General features: G+C 38.9%; 1 protein-coding gene and 1 pseudogene across 2 annotated transcripts; one reads left to right on the forward strand and one right to left on the reverse strand.

The window, feature by feature from the left end:
- Window positions 1-2,846: 2,846 nt before the first annotated feature.
- On the reverse strand, window positions 2,847-14,234 carry LOC107724751 (erythroferrone-like). Of its 2 annotated transcripts, none has more exons than XM_016533778.1 (9): window positions 13,733-14,234; window positions 13,066-13,282; window positions 12,664-12,780; window positions 12,289-12,403; window positions 11,012-11,139; window positions 10,635-10,746; window positions 3,913-4,003; window positions 3,716-3,794; window positions 2,847-3,314 (listed from the first exon to the last, which is right to left on the reverse strand). In XM_016533778.1, exons 2-9 carry the CDS (start codon window positions 13,201-13,203, stop codon window positions 3,216-3,218), a joined length of 879 nt encoding a protein of 292 aa, XP_016389264.1. In that variant the 5' UTR covers window positions 13,204-13,282; window positions 13,733-14,234; the 3' UTR covers window positions 2,847-3,215. The 2 variants fall into 2 exon arrangements, with proteins under 2 accessions (XP_016389264.1, XP_016389263.1); XM_016533777.1 differs by having other exon boundaries at window positions 13,066-13,308.
- Window positions 14,235-15,064: 830 nt separating this feature from the next.
- Window positions 15,065-17,769, forward strand: part of LOC107724750 (mitofusin-1-like) — a 17,909-nt pseudogene continuing 15,204 nt past the window's right edge.

Genomic DNA, 17,769 nt, shown 5'->3' on the forward strand with positions numbered 1-17,769 from the left:
TATTTATTTATTTATTTATTATTAGGCTATTATTATTATACCCTCACTGGGGGCTGAGCCCCCCTAAAATGAAAATCCTAGAATTGCCCCCGGTCATTACGTTGCTGTCTTGCTGCCAGCCAATCGCTGCATTGCTGATCATGGTTTCGGGTATCAATACATCTGCCCTTTACGGGGAACACGAGAATGCACAATTATCTCAGATAAATCAGTCCAGCCATACTAATCATCAACAACAGGTGCGTTGCGTTCGAAGAACCGAATTAGCCAGGGGGCTGTGTCATAAAACAAGTTTACCAAATAAGCCTGGCTTATTTCAGTTAGTCTGACTTATTTTCACTTGATTTGGTTTCATAAAGCAAAATTACCATAGCTCAAGCTCAGTCACTGTGGCAACTTATGCTGGGAAACTAACCTGGTCAGGAGCAAGCTAACTGTCAGGTTAAGTGGAGCTCCTCTAAGGCCCTGTCCACACGAACGCGGTTATTTTTAAAACCGCAGCTTTTTCTACGCGGTTAGGCCATTCGTCCACACGCAAACGCAGCACCAGTTCACTGAAACCGAACATTTTTGAAAACGCCTGCAAGGGTGAAGATTTTCAAAAACTCCGGTTGCAGTGTTATCGTGTAGGTCCCAGAGTGGATAAATCTGAAAACGCCGCTCTTGTGTTTTCATGTGGACAGCGAATCCGTATATGTTCTGAAACGATGACGTCATCAGCCCACGACTCGCCCCAAGTCAGACACCGCTACGTCACGTAACAGCAACAAAAACATGAACAAACACTGAATGATTGAATGCGGAGAGAGAACAAAACAAAACGCCGGTCAAGAATTAGAAGTACAAACCGAAGATTTGCAAAGAAAAATGTTCAAGAAGAGACTGGTTTTCCTTTGCTAAAGTAAGGAAACTTTGCTTCCTTTACTCCTATTAAACAAACTCGCGAGACTAGCATATCTCAGAAATTTGTTTGAAATATGGATATTTTTCTTACAAAAACTCATGGATTCGCTACAGGGGGCCTTTATTCATCCCCCGGAGCCGTCTGTGGCATGTTTTATTATGAATGCGCGAGCTTTATTTGACGACTTGTGGACTGTTCAACTGCAACACCCGCTGAGTGCCATTAAACAGCTTGAAAGATCAAAGACAATTTTTAATATAACTCCGACTGGATTCGTCTGAAAGAAGAAAGTCATATACACCTAGGATGCTTCGAGGGTAAGTAAAACACAATAATTTTCATTTTTGGGTGAACTAACCCTTTAACACAGATTAATAAATGTATTGTTCCATGTTCGTTTGTATACCGCGCGCAAGGTTTATGCACATAGTCCAAGTCTTCTTTCTCGCAATGATATTACGCTGTGCCTGAAAATAGTCCCCACATACTGGTGTTCCAGAGCCTATTTTCAAAAATAGTGGAGTGTTCCTTTAAGGGCTGCTTAAGAATAAGCGTGCACATCAAATTATCCTGAATCATTGAACCTGGATCGAATTAGTGAGATTGCATGAACTTAAATTGTCGTTTATTAAATCGCTTTAGTCCCAATTGATTTGTTAGGTTATTTCAAGTCAGGTTTCGGACTTTAATCCACGCTTTTCTTAGCGTCTTTTATGAAACAGCCCCCAGATCATGATTAGCGCGATGATATCATCTTGGATGTGTCATTTGATCTCGGATGTAATAAGCGATGTATGAAGAATGGGCCACAGCTCACTGAGAGATTTTTATTTATTATTATTATTATGTTGTTGTTGTTGGTCTCTAGATATTATAGAATTGGCCATGTGACACAAGGTGAGAAAAAAGTCTCAGGTTGTCATTCATCACATTTATAATGAAGGTTTTTTTTTCCTCACAGTCTCTCTTTTAATAATGTGTGTTTAGTGCTTTTGGCAATGTTTTGTTGGTGCTGAGTGAGGGAGAGAAGTTTTAAACATGCTTCTCCTGAGGGGGTGAGTGAATGTGCTGAAAGGTGAGAGAGACAGCACAGAGTGGAAAGAGTCAAAATGACTTGGATAAAAAAGCACTTATTTATCTAAAAAAATAAATATAATTTATTTTTGGCTGAAAGCCTACCATCTTGTGCAATCAACAGGAAACAAGTTGGCCAACTATGTATTGTAATAACGTTGTGTGTGTTTGTGTGTGTGTGTGTGTTTGTGTTTAATGAGACACTGCTTTCAGTAAGCCCATCAAGGGATAAATAAGCATGCCATTACCTTACACTCATTTATCTTTCTGCACATTATTTGACAGCGAACCATCCTTGTAAGGTATTGCAGTTTGACCACAAATGCTGTTAGATGTTTTCCTGGAAGGTATAGCAGAGAGAGTCAGAGAGAGAAGGGGGGGGGGGGGGATGACCTCATCCCCATCACTACTAGAACATATTGTCTACATTCATCATCACTGAGTGTAATGTTTGTGTCTTCATTGATGCACAATGAAATTCACCAGCATTAACAAATATTACTAACATTTAAAAGGTTTAAAGGCTTTAAATCACCCTAAAATGCTGCCATTTTCATTTGTCCCTATTGCTAGAATGCTGTGGAATCAAGACCTAAATAAGCTGCTGCTTTTAGGTTTTTCTACTAAGATTTTCAAGCAAGTCCACCCCACTTACCCTGCATATGTGGTAGTTACTCTATTATTGCCATTAATACTTTTCTATTTTCTGAAAAGGTTCAGTTATCAAGCACAAAACATGAAAATCTTTCATACAGGAAGAAGTTTCAAATGCATGTTGAAACACTTTCCTCAGGCAGTAACAAGAACTCTTCTATTCATATAAATCTCTATTCGCCGAAATAAATTCCCAGAGCATGTTTCAGCAGTTATGGAAGTATTTTATTGCAAATATACACAAATATCAATATCCTTTCAAAAAGGAAATGCTAATAAATAAAACTTCAGCCCTGCTAAGAATGGAATGCATAAACATACCACATGAAAAAATACATACACCTCTATGAACAGAGTTTAAATGTTGCCATTATTTAGGAAAGAAATAGCAGTGCAATCCTGCTGCCCTTTGCAACAATGGTAATACGTAGAGTCTCTTTTAGATGCTTGAAAAGAGTCCTCCCTCTTATGAAATTATTATTCTAATATGTCCTGAATACCTTACCTAATAAAGATATGTATTTTGTCGACACTGTGAAAATGGGCTTCTTTGTAGTCATTGGTTTGTGTTTTGTTTGTGTCCTCATACTCCAATAAGAATGCCAGAAAACAGACTGTCTTGGAGAATTGTGAGGGCTGAGCCTGTCCCATTGTCAATAAGAATAGATACATACTCTCCAGCCTGTGAAAAAAATAAACATCTATATTAATCATGTTTTTGTTTGTTTTATGGGTCAATAGGAGTATTCGTGATAAGGAAATATTCTTAGATATGCACTCTTGCATATCCACTTTTATTAGTTGGCGATGTGTTGTCTTAACAGTCATAATGAGTCATAATAAATTAATAGCCAAAAAGTAAGCATCACATTAATTGAAAGAGGATTCTGATAGGGATTGACAAGATTGTCAAGGGCCCTGGAGCAGGAGATGCCCCTGTGACTAAACAAAAAAAAAGTAGGCCCAAATATGGACAAATTTACCAGTCACTTAATTTCTGTCAGCATTATTAGGACAAACAATTTCTGTAATCTGTATAATTCTTGTTCAGTTAAATAAGCTTATTATGTCAGTCAGTCGTACCTGTAGGTAAAGAGTCCCGGTCAGGAGAATACTGAATAGTCCCCCTGTAGCGCTCACTCCAGTCACTGTCTCCAAAGACCTGCATCATTATAAACACATTAATCATGGTTTAGGACTAATTTGCTTGACTTACTGTGTGTTAGAATAACAGTTCAAATGGTCAGTGCTATTGGTAATTATGGACCATTACTACTTACACATTACCCTGACAAAGAGACTCTATGCATATCGAGGCCTTAACACTGTCCCTCTGCCTAGCATGAGGCTTCTTCTGAGACTCATTGGATTCTAAAAAAAAAAAAAAACACACACAGATACATGATGCAGAGTTAAAGGGATTGTGACAGGCAGACATGTTCAACAGTACTAGAACTATATTGTGCCGATAGACGACAGTATCGTGTATCGACGATAGTCAGAGATCGCCTGTGGCTGATGCCTTTGACGATTGCAAGACGATTGTTATTATTATTATTATTATTATCAGGCTAGTATTATTATATAATTAATATTAGTGCTTATTTGTTATATCATATTTGTTTTTCCGCGTTTTAACCAATCACACACGATTCCATTGAGTTTTTGAATGCAGCGGCCAATCAGAGGTGTTCAAGTGACTCATCGCTGAAACACCGGAGTTTTGTTGTTCATTGCTCGCATTCGCGACTGAAGTCTTCTGTTTCGTGAATTCTCTCATCATAAACAACAAAGTGCAGATGTACGTGCGATGCAAGTATAAGAGATTTATTCATCATACAGTGTAGACAGTTCCTCTGATTATAACGGGAGTGTTTTTTAAAGTGCATAAACTCGCGCTAGGCTGAAGTCAGTGATGATGTTCTTTGATAATGTAAATATTCTTTGTTCATTTACTGTAGCTGCTGTTTGAATAACTGAGGAAATGTAAGCATTATAATTAGTAACTTACAATGTTTCTATTAAATTGTCATCATATTAAATACAAATTCAGTCATATTAAAATATTTTATGACATGACATCCATATGCTACTTGACTAAAAATATATAATGTGAAGTTAATAGATTACAGTAACATTAGGCTGCTTTTAGTCTTAGCCTGGAGTTGGTTCACTCTCCGCTATGAAACTAAGTATAATTAAATAAATTAGCGTGATAATATAGTGTATCGGCGATCTCACAGGCTGACGATAAGACGACTATGGAGCATATCGCCCAACACTAGACCCCACCCTTTTCCACTGAGCTTTATCTAAGGGACAGGCTGGTGGATAGGCCACACACAAGTAACATGATGCAAACAGGAGGAATAAGACATTGCATGTACTTCAGCTTGCAGAATGATGCAATATGGCCACAGCCATATCACCCAAGACTGGTTGCCCACTGAAGCTAAGAAGGGTTGAGCCTGGTCAGTACCTGGATGGGAGACCTCCTGGGAAAACTAGGTTGCTGTTGGAAGAGGTGTTAGTGAGGCCAGCAGGGGGTGCTCACCCTGTAGTCTGTGTGGGTCCTAACGCCCCAGTGCAGTGACAGGGACACTATACTGACAAAAAGCACCGTCTTTAAACGAGACGTTAAACCGAGGTCCTGACTCTCTGTGGTCATTAAAAATCCCATGGCACTTCTTGTAAAGAGTAGGGGTGTAACTGCCAAACCTGTCCTGGCCAAACTGCCCCTCTGGCCTTTGTCTATCATGGCCTCCTATTAATCCCCATCCACTTCATTGGCTCTATGACTCTCTCTCCTCTCCACCTGTAGCTGGTGTGTGGTGAGCGCACTGGTGCCGTTGTCCTGTGGCTGCCGTTGCATCATCTAAGTGGATGCTGCACACTGGTGGGGGTTGAGGAGAGACCCCCTCACATGATTGTAAAGCGCTTTGGGTGTACAACAATACACAATAAAGCACTATATAAATGCATAATTCATTCATTCATTCATTCATTCAATAAAGCTTATATTTTATGTTTCTATCAGTCTAAATGGAACAACTCAATTACCTGTTTAGCTTATGGATATATTCATGACTTGAGTCCAAATATGCATACTGCACTGCTACTTATGAAAAAAGCAGTATGTCAAATGAAAATTGGATGCTTAATTTATGATACAGTACAGTATGACATGCTGCGTCCATGGGATTTTGAAATCCGCAACAAGTGGACACTATCCCATTAAGACTAGGCAAGAGGAGAACTGGTCCTCCAACCAAGCCTGGTTTCTCCCAAAGTTTTTTTTCTCCATTTCTGTCTCCTGAGATAATTAGGGTTTCCTTTCCACTGTTGCCTTTTGGCTTGCTTAGCTGGGGTTTGAAAGACCAGTGGCGTAGCAAGTTAGCCTCGGGCCCATATGCAAAAACATTTGTATCAATTTTGTCATGCAATAGAAACAATAAATTAGTTTTTCCGCTCTTTAATGTGGCGTGAGATCACTGTATTCGCCTCGGTTCATGCGGCATGTGAATCAATCATCTTTTCCTCTTTTCTAACACGAAATAAACATGAATGAATAGCAGAAGACATGTTGAAAAAAATCAGAACAACTTAATTAAAACGAATGTCTCATGTAGGCTAATCGATCAATCAGTGTTTTGAAAAGCGTCAATAAAACAGCTTGTGAATAGTCACAACAGTCGTAACATAACATTTACCTCAGAAACGCCAACAACTTTGCCAACATTGTTTTAGTATTTTCATAAATCAGTCAGTTAACGCCACAGACTTTTTTTTTGTTGCATGAATTAACTTTATTCATGCAGTACAACTTTAATCTCGTAATGCTTACTTTATTCTAAAAATATTATGGCACTAAAACACCGTCATATTTACTAAATTACTTAATGTAAACACACTCTTGGCACAGCGGCCCAAAACGCAAAAAAAGAAGAAAAAATACTCACATTTTAGTTGTAATTAATTTAATTTAATTCTCTGTGCCGTTTTTCGGCAAATTCATCCACAACGTCCTTGGTGTTGAATGGCTACTTTCAATAGTCTTTCGATAACAGAGAATTAAAATGAAAGAAATAATTAAAACTGTGCAGGTGTCACTGAAGCTAGATGTGATACAGTCTTTTCAACTAGCTAGCTACCAACCTCACACAGTTTTTTTTTACTTTATTTTTTTATTATTAATTATTATTTTATTTGGCCTTGGCAATGCAGTGTTTGCACATAGTTTAAAAAAAATTATGCAGTTCTTGACTTTTCATTATTATTATTTATTATTATTATTATTATTTATTTATGTATTTATTTTTTGTTTTTCTTTCTTCTCTCCTTATTTAGTATTAGTCTATCTCTGTTAATTTCAGCCACTGTATATATTCTGACCTTACATGTACAGGTGCATCTCAATAAATTAGAATGTTGTGGAAAAGTTCATTTGAGTTGTTTTGAGTTGATTAGCTGATTGGCATGTCACCATATTCTAATTTGTTGAGATAGTGAATTGGTGGGTTTTTGTTAAATGTGAGCCAAAATCATCACAATTAAAAGAACCAAAGACTTAAACTACTTCAGTCTGTGTGCATTGAATTTATTTAATACACGAGTTTCACAATTTGAGTTGAATTACTGAAATAAATTAACTTTTCCACGACATTCTAATTTATTGAGATGCACCTGTAGTATATGGATAAATCTGTAATTTGTGTTTTGTATGATATTGTCATTGATGAAAACAATAAAAACTTGAATTACAAAAAATAAATAAAAATGATGCAGTTCTATGGCAGCAATATAACAAATGCACACAAGAAATTATCTAGACCTGCACATGACATGCAGACAAAAATATATATTTATTGTGGCCACGAATTAAGAATATGTTCCCTAATTTTAATTAAATGGTCCCCCTCTGTGGGCCCCCAATCAGCCCGGGCCCATATGCACGTGCATACCCTGCATACCCAGACGCTACGCCCCTGTGAAAGACACTCTTGTTCAGACATTTATTGATATAACTGCACTGACACCATTGGATGAGAACAAAACTTGAACTGAATTAAGCTGGATGATGGCACTATTGTCACTATTGTACTGTAGAGCCGCATCTTGCAACATTGACACTGTTATTGAACTAAACTGAATCAACACTGAACTGACACAAGCTGAATAATAGCAGCCTTTTGTAGAATTGCTTATAGCTGAATTTAACTTGTTTCAGTTTGCATAAAGCTGTATTGTATGCAGCGCTATAGGAATAAAGGTGACTTGATTTGTTAAGGCCATGAGAGCAGAGGAGTCATCAGATTCAAAAAGAACTGTGAGCCAGTGCTCATGAGGTATAGGTACAAAGAAAGTTGGGGATGAATTTAAACCACACACCTGCATACCTAAACTGTCACTAAAAAGTTTACAGAAATCATACCTTTAGGGGTAAAACAACTTATTACCAGGGCAGTCCTTTCAAAGGTACAACCGCTGTACTTTCAATACGCCTTAAAGCTGCACTATGGAAGGTTTTTTGGTTATAAATTAGTGAAATTTCATGATGCCTACAGCCCAAGATGCTGGGCTAGGCTTGTTTGGTTTGTTTGGAGAATAGATGAATAGATGGAAATTCCATTATTGACAGAGTATGACAAATCTGTATTCAAAACTACATTCTTGAAAATTCACTACAGTAAACCAACAATATTGATTTAAATTGTGAGCTGTCAAGTTGGATTTCACAGAAAAATTCCAGGCTTACATCATTCATTCTTGCCTCTTAACATCATGTCAGTAAACGCAAAAGAAGGTCCTGCTATATTGTGTGTGTGGGTGCTAAGGAGTGGTTGTAGCTTGTTGTTACAATAAATAGTATTGTGTTAACTAGAACTAGCCAGCTAGCTAGCATGTAACATGGACAGATAAAACAGCAACCCTTGCTGCCCTCCTAAATCACTGTTTGTCAAAACAAAAAATCTCGAACTGTTGAGAATATGCATTCAAAATGGGAAAGCGACAGAGCCTGTGCCAAAACAAGATTTGAACCACAGTGGTACATATGTGTAACAGATCGGCCAGGCTCCGCCACCACCCAATCACAACGATCCCTCTCACCTGAGTTCTGAGCACCTGCACCTGTCACCAATCAAGCACCTCATTACCAGCCTGCATAAAAGCACACACCTCAGACACCCTCACTGTCCGGTCTCGTTTACACGTAGAGGACTCAATGACTTTGCTACTGAATTCCTTTGAATACTTCTTGCATTACTTACCTCCTGTGTTCCTCCTAGTGTCTCCTCGTCTCCAAGTGTCTCCTGTATCTCCTAGTTCCCGGATCGCTGAGGTGTGTGCTTCCCCCGTATCCCTTCCAGCCTCCATCAAGCCAAAGACTCGGATTACTCCACTCTCCATATCCTTTGCACTCTCTCACGGACCTTTCCCTCACCATCACTTCCTCCGGACCCGACACCAGTACTCACTGTGACCTAATAAACGCTTTTGTATATAAACTAACCTGTTGTCAGACCTCTTCCGTAACAATATGATACTTGCTCATATGACTTTTTTTTCCTGATATACTTTACTTTTTCTGATATAATTACCCTTTAGGGCAGGAATGGGTAACTCCAGACATGGAGGGCAGAGTCCAGTTCTATCCTAATTCAAACAAACCTGCCTTTAATTTTCAAGTAATCCTGAAGACTTTGGTTAGATTTTTCAGGTGTGTTTAAATAGAGATGGAGCTAAACTCTGCAGGACAGTGACCGTCCAAGAACAGAGTTGGCCATCTCTGTTTTAGGGGTAGATAGAGTACAAATACTTTTGAAGATTTGAAGATACTGCCCCAGTGACAACCTAACCTAGACTAGTCCTAAAGGTGCAATTGTTACACATTTTGACTGTATAGAAGGCACTTTATCAATGGTAAGTTCTTCATCAAATTCGGTACATTACTTAAAGTATAGAAATTTAGCTATAACCTCTGTTTAGGGCTCTGTTTTTTGGTATTAGAGCTGGTGATGTTGATTTTCTCCCTTGTATAGACACATAAACCATGAAATTCAAATAAAATTTTAATTCAAATTTAAATAAACATTAAATTCAAACTAATGCTGCGTCCCAATGTGCCTACTCATACTACGCCCTTAAAGTATGTACTTTTTTGGTGAAGAAAAAGTACACACTTTTGAGTGTGTAGTAGAAGAGTAGGCAAGCTTTGGGACATACTATAATGTCATACAATTGCGTCTTTAACGGTCCGCTCTGTCGCATAATTACATGCATCCTGTCACTGTAAACTGGCCTGTCAATCAACTTGTCACAGTTAACATCCTCCACATTTCATTTAATTTAACTTCCTACCGTATTGGAGAGAAATGAAGTAGCACGTTGATCTGCCAGCCGTGGGTCTTTATGCAAAAAACTCTGCTCATATTTTTTGCATAATGATGCAATTAAAAGTTAATGGCCAAATGGATGTTTATAAAAGTTCACATCGTTTTTCTAGATGAAATATCCTAATACAGATAACATTAAATAAAAAATTTTAACAGGTTAAATGTTGATTATTATTAACTCAAACCCCTTTATCTAAACCTCTCTATTTAACCGTCAGTCGCGCACATCCGCCATGTTTGTAGTTTTTTAACGTTTTTTAATCGTGTTTTTAGTTCTGAACCGAATCATTCGTCAAAGCGCAATGGATTGTGTGTAATATTAGCCATCAGAGTGTGCACAGATCCACACTTCAAAAATCTACCAGAAATAGTAGACCATCCGGGGACTTCTGGCATACACCTTTCAACATACTATGCTTTGGGACACACTTATTTTAATCTCACATACTATTTAGGATGGATAGTATGAACATTGGGACGCAGGGTTAGGCTGTGCCTGTAACCATACTTTCAGGTTAAGAATCAACCAATCAAAAACCATATTGGTTGATAACTAGTCTGAATGTTGGGGGAAGGGGCACACCCCAAAACATATTTGAACCACATACCCAGTAGCAGACTTGCTGTGAGCTGATAGAACCCAGACACTGGAGCTGTGTACCGGCCACTGCTGGTGTTAAAGCCTTGTCCTCTCTGATGGAACTGCTCTGTGTTTGAGGGCTGTGGAAAACACAGAAATGGAATTATTATGCCATTGCCACTGTCTTCCATTGCCAACCCTTCTCCACTGCTTGCCAGTCTGTTTCACCATCAGCCAAAGCTAACATTGCTGCTAAACTAATACATCTAGAGGTCAGGGCTACTGCAGACAAATGAAAGCCTAATTTAGAGTTTACATTGAATTTCACAGCTATGGGGGTGCTATGTCACGGTTATTGAAATTAGTAAATAGTTTCTAGTTTGGAAAGGGTTGTTTTTCACTTACATTGTTGAAGGGCTGGAGCTCCTGCAGACTGCGACGGTGGACCAGCAGGTTGTGGTGCAGTTGGCAACGGAAAGCTGTAGCCACACAAGGGGGTTGATCGCAGAGCAGACAGTGAGTTCCTACCACCTCTGAGTGGAAAGGTAATTACAGGATTGTAATGTTGTCTTGTCAAAAGCACAAAAGAACTAATTCCCATCTTATTACTTTATTTTGAAGGGTTTGGGACAAGGTGTAACCCGATAGACTAGGCACCTTCTCAGACTCAAAAACACTGAAATAAAGCCAGTGGAAAATGTTTGGGATTGTATTAGACTGACACTTGGCTGTATATAAAGTCATTAAACAATCTCACAACGAATAGAAGATGTAAATATTTGGAATGTTTGAGTGTGTGTATGAGCAGACAGAGTAGATGGAAGTGTGAGGGAATGAGAATGCTAGAATGTATGAGCGTACGGCGCCACTGCACTTTTCTGTGTGAATAAGAGCCTTTATGTTTTATATTGCTGTCAGAACAGCCTGCAGCTCACTGCACCAGAGCACAAACAGACCTGTGTCTGCTTTCCTGGCAATACTCCAACACTCATTCCACACACAAACATGCACACACACACACACACACACAATCTGGAATCTGTGGAATTCTTTGGCCAGGCCAAGTCAAATCCACGTCCTGGAAAATTACACCTATTAAGAGATCAGCCCAGCCCACAATCAGACTAGCAGCCTCCCCAACAAATGAGCATGATAACACATATCCCAAACATCAAGCAATGCTGAAAATGACAGCCCAAACAAAAACAAAAAGCTGTTGGACCATTATAACCAACATATTCAAATGTGTTTAACAAACTTTTTGAAAGATGTTGATGTCAAAACAGTTACTTATCACCAGTTTAACTAATTTGTGCACCTGCATCTGGTGTCTTTGTGTAGTGTGCATCCATCACTGACAAAACTATTGTGCACAAGTGAACTGAATCATTAGATGATGCACAATGTAGAGCAACGGACCCACCTCTCACTGATACATTCAGTTTAGTTTATGGAGCTTTCTCCTAAAAAGCTGATCTGAATCAGGTTTGTTAAAGAGACATAAAAAATGTGTAGAGCAATGGGTCCCCAGGACCAGAATTGAAAACCTCTGATCAAATGCCATTTTAACAAGTTGTAGGTCTTGGTCAGATCTGTCAGGTGGATGTATCATGAGATTTCTTTTCTGTTTTCTTTCTGGTATGATGGGTAATGGTGTGTGAATGGAGTGAATTCCAGTATACCTTTTAGTTTGACTTGGAAGTCGTTTATCAACTCTGCATGATGAGGCAGTAGGGGGCCTGGAGGACCAGGAGGCCCCTGGGGACCAGGAGGGCCTGGTGGACCTGGAAGGCCATGCTGGACATGTAGAAAGTTTCAAGTTACATTACATAATAAGATAAATCAATTTGAAGAGGTGAAAGATTAGGCACTTTCTGACATGTTGCCACATAGACCTCATTAGTTTTATCTTTGTGTGCTATGCTTAATCTGTTTTCATACAGTTTTATTACTTTTTAGTACTTCTGTACTTAGAGCTTTTATTCAATATATTTATATGCAGTTATTCTATGTATTGATATTATTCATCTTTAGCATGGTGTGTAATCAGAGATTACCTTGGAGAGTCTTTTATTGCCTCTTGGTTTATTATTTCCACCCTTGTTGGAGTTGTCCCTAAAGACTATCCATGTCCTGTGGGGGCTCACATTTGTTATGTCAGAGGATACAGTATCCTGTAAAAGTTAAGCATATCAGAGCTTCAACTATGTAAGCAATCTTTAACTAAGGCAAATTTATAAACTGTTTCTGTATTAGAGGAATCCATTTTTTACAGTGTCGTCACATAATCTACAATGTTTATGAATGTCATTACCATATACTTTCCCCTCATGTCTAATGGTTGTCATACCCTAAAGTAAAATTCAGAGCATTGATTTATGAGATTTTACAGTGTCTTTGTGTACTGCTTTAAAGCCTTGGCAGGTTAACAGCTGGTGTGTGTGTCCCATTTGACTTACAGGGCTCTCAGTGCTGACTGTATTGTTTTCCTCTTGGAGCTCCAGACTCTCCTCACTCTCTTGTGTAGTGCAGGTAGACAGCAGTAAACTCAGCAGCAAGGCCAGTAGTGCCCCTCTTGCCCCATGCCTGAGCTTCATGTTGCAGTGTAGGTGAACTTCTAACTCACTCAACTCACTGCACAATTTCCATTCCAACACAGAGAGGTGACCAGATGTCCTGTGGGTAACACGATGGAATCGGTCCTTAAGACAGAATGATATCCAAGAGTGGAGGTGAGAAATCAGAGTGCTGGTTCTTCAAAGCATGTTCCCAAACACTCTTTGGGTAAAGTCTTCTAGGTTATTGTGGCTCTTGACTTGGAAAAGATCATTTGGTCTCTGATCTACTAATGTTCTACTTTCTTAGTTCAGAGTGCCATGAGAGTTGTCCGCAGGGCCTCACCATGCTTCTACTCATTCACAGTCAGTCTGTCCCCTGTGATAGCCAAGATTCTCTATGCCTCCTGACTATTGTCTAAATTCTCTAAGCTTGAGTTATGGATGTTCAGTCTATGTGTTATAATCACCCACTATGTGTAGGTGTGTATTCCATAAATTATTCTGTGTGTGTGTGTGTGTGTGTATTTGTTGATGGTTAATGTCTGTTGCTCAGTTGCAGTGTGATTACCTGCGATAAACCCTGTGTGTGGTATACTCAGTCTCTCTCTGTGGGTGGTATCTCCGCGTCTTCTTTCTGTTTTTAATAATGTTTGATTGTCTTCTGCTCTCCTTGGTGCCTTTGCACAATTCCGTGTGTTTATATTTTCGGTAATTCCTTCAGTGATGAAAATCTATTTTGCCAGTTGAGGTCCTTGTTGCCAGGGTCCAGTTTATTCTACATCTATGTCAGTGGTCCACTCAGAAAGGATCTCTCTGTTTTGAAGGGCTCCTTTTCGCGCTCCACTCTTTTTAACTTCCTCTCAGATCAGACTCCTCCTCTTCTTCTAGTTTGTGCACTCCTCCTGATATCAGTTGCTGAATCTTGACCTGTCACTTTGTCTTTCTTCAACCTCCTGGTCAATTGTAAGACCATCTCTCCATGCCTCTCTACTACAGTGAGCTCCTGGTGCCTTCTTTCGTTTGTCTTGTGTTTGGCTCATTCATCTGTCTCTGCCAGCACTTACTCTCTCCGTAATCCTCAGCTGCAGGGTCCTAGTGCCTCTTTTATGGGTTTGTATAGTGGTCTGCTTGTACTCAGAGATGCTTCGTCAAGATGAATTAAAAGGAAATCAAATCGATTTAAAATGTCAGAAATAGAAAGAAGGTAGTGTTCATTTTGACTAAATGACTAATATCCTAAATTTCAGTGAGAGACACTTGGGTGGGGCCGAAATGTGCATTTCAGATATGCAGAATTGTACTGTTAAAAATGATGACAGTTAGGAGAAAAGTTGCACATTTTTATGTAGCAAACCACCACACCTCTCTCTTTATCAGTCTTCTGCTCTTGCTTTTTCCTAGCTGAGAGAACAGCTTCTGTGTGGTCTTTAGACTAGACCACAACTGTGCACGAAACTAATGAAGCTTTAAATTATTAAATGATTAAAATGAGAAATGGTTGCCACACAAACCTCACATGCAATTGATAAAGTGATAATGATAAGCAGGGCCACAGAAGTGATACATTCTGAAAATCATTCAGAATTTTCTACCTGGATCAATGTGTTTTGAATAAAGCAGAGTATAAAGACAATTTTAAATGATTCTGATAGAACCACTACTCATTAAAACATACACTGAAAACTGATCAAACATGCCAAAATTCCTCAAACAATAAAGACAACACTATCTAGCTGATGCTGGAAATAGCCGTTTGTGGTTAGAGACAGGTGATTGGAAGCTGTCTGCTTAATTATGCTGAATAAGAGGATTTGAGGTCACCGTTCCTGCTCTGTAAAGGCTTGCTCAGTATTGCTAAATCTCATCAGACAGTCTCAATATCCTGTACAGAGACAGACTTCTCTAGAAGTTACAGCAGTGTTCAACAGGCCCAGAAAAGATGTTTTGGAAAAGGTTTCATTTCTTTGTATTGAAGATGCTCTTTGACCTCATTTGAGAAATGGCACCACTTGAACTTGTACTGCTGAAATTCTGTTGTCAATTCTGAGTGGGTGAGTACCAACGCCTTAATATATAGGCTACCAGTAGGTTAATATATCATTATGTTACCATGTTTTTAGGCATCTGAACTGTGAATTATACTGTGCTTTCAGTATTTAAACATGGAGCAGGACAATATTTCACCACTGCAACACTTTGTGGTGGCAAAGAGGACAATCAGTGCTGTGTTTCACCAGCTGTTGGAGTTTGTTAGAGAGTGTTCAGATTTTGTAGAGGGTAAGATGGATTAAATGTCCCTTATATAATGACTTTAAATATATGTGACCCTGGACCACAAAACCAGTCATAAGGGTCAATTTTTGGAAATTGTGATTTATGCGACTGGTTTTGTTGTCCAGGGTCACATATTGTACTTTAATTGTTTAAATCACACACACACATACACACACACACATTGGGTTTCCATGTTTTATGGGGACATTCCATAGACGTAATGGTTGTATTTTCTAAAAACAAGATTCTCTTATCTGATGAACTTCAATCCCAAGCATCATGTCTGGAGGAAATGTGGCCCTGTTTATCATCTGCATAAAAGCATGAAGCAAAAACCAAAAGGATGTGGTTACCATTCACTTCCATTTGGAAAAAAAAACCCCCACACACACACACTGAGAGAGATTTTTCAACATACCTTTTATATTCCACAGAAAGAAAATGGAATTTGGAATGACATGAGAGAGAAAATGATGACAACTTTCATTTTTGGGTGAACAACCCTTTTAATGAAAACCTCATCCAGAGCGCTCATAAACTTATACTTGGCTTAAGGGTTCACCTTACAGCAGAACAATGACCCTAAGCACACAATCAAGACAATGCAGGAGTGGCCCAGCCAAAGCCCAAACTTGAATCCAATTGAAAATCTGTGGAGAAACTCAAAAAAATGGCTGTCCACCAACAGTCCCCATCCAACCTGTCTGAGCTTGAAAGAACCCGCAGAAAAGAATGGCAAAAAAAAAATCCCAAATCCAGACATGCAAAGCTATCAAAAATATCAAAGATATCCAAAATAAATTTTTGATTTGTCATTATAGGGTACAGAGTGTAGATTGATGTTAAAAGTTTTTTAAAGCATTTTAGCACGAGGCTACAAAATAAAATATGACAAAAAAAACTCCAAATCAATCAGCTAAGTCTGGTCCTGCTCTTTAATGTATGATGGTATTGAATATGTGTTTGGTACCCAGAGACGTGGAAGAGTGAGGATCTTGAGCATGTAGCTGAGGAAAAACAGTGTCTGCAGATCCAGGCCTGCTCCAGGAAACTAACCGTCATCAAAGATGTGCTAGCCCGCAGACGTATGAAGGTGGCCTTCTTTGGCAGGTACAACTACAGTGATGACTAATCTAAGCTTACTGTTATGTAAACCAAATGGTGACAACAGGCTAACAAAATGAAATGGATCATTAATGTTTTTGCTTTAGTTCTTCAGCTGCCATAAGTGAGGCACCAAAAAAACAATCTCTCTGTGTTTTTCTCTCTCTCTCTCTTCTATAATTTGGTTTGAGATAATATTGAATTAGAGAAGCTAAATGGACAGTTTATTACTGGGTGCTATATGTTGTTTCTCAGGACCAGTAATGGAAAGAGTACCGTAATGAATGCCATGCTACGGGAACGGGTTCTGCCCAGTGGAATCGGCCACACCACTAACTGTTTCCTGAGTGTGGATGGCACAGATGGGGAACATGCCTACCTTACCACTGAGAACTCTGAAGAGAGGAAAAGCATTAAAGTGTGGCACAGTTTCCAGACCTCATAATGTTTGTAAACTACATTAATTTGAGCTCATTTTAATCTATATTATTACGTTATGGCATAAGGACCGTTTTAGGGGGAGTGCATTATAATGTAATGTCATCATTTTTTATTAAATGAAAAGATACATTCTAGTGTATCATCTCTAGTTCTAGTGTTTTTTATTGATGAAGTTCACAACGCAGATTCGGGAGGAGCCTAATCAACCAGTCCTGCCAATCATCGTTTCGACCGTATATAAGCAGCAGTCATTGTTCCGTCAAAGCGAATATTCTTCCGGCATCCCTCCACCACCCCTTCTCCTCCTTTAACTCCCTTCTCTTTCATCCACACCGTATCATCATAGGGGGGTTTCTTACTCGGAGCTCAAGCCAAGCCTCGGGTCCAAGCCTCCTTCACGGACAGCAAGCCAAGTTCGTTTTACCATTACCTGGCAGGGCTGAATGGGCAGGCGAACTCGTGAATTGCTTTCTAAACTAATGGCATGTCAAGTTATGAAGGACATGTTTTTATCTCACTTCTCAAGAAAAGTAGCTTTATTTTTTACATAATGCAAGAAAGTTCCTTAAGTCCTTATGACATTTTAAAATGATAAATACAATCTGTGCGTAAATGTGTTTTAGTGTTGTGACATGATTTGAATACTTTGTGGTCTACTATCTTGTTGAAGCTTAAAGTGGAAGTGAAGCAGTCAGTTAAGTTAACATTATTTAGTTAAGTGATTTCCACTTTGATAAAAAAAAATATATAACAAACATGATTAATGTAACCATTTTAAAGAAAAAA

Source organism: Sinocyclocheilus rhinocerous, unplaced genomic scaffold (genome assembly GCF_001515625.1).
Source record: "Sinocyclocheilus rhinocerous isolate Xijiao unplaced genomic scaffold, SAMN03320098_v1.1 scaffold3442, whole genome shotgun sequence".
NCBI lineage: Eukaryota > Metazoa > Chordata > Actinopteri > Cypriniformes > Cyprinidae > Sinocyclocheilus > Sinocyclocheilus rhinocerous.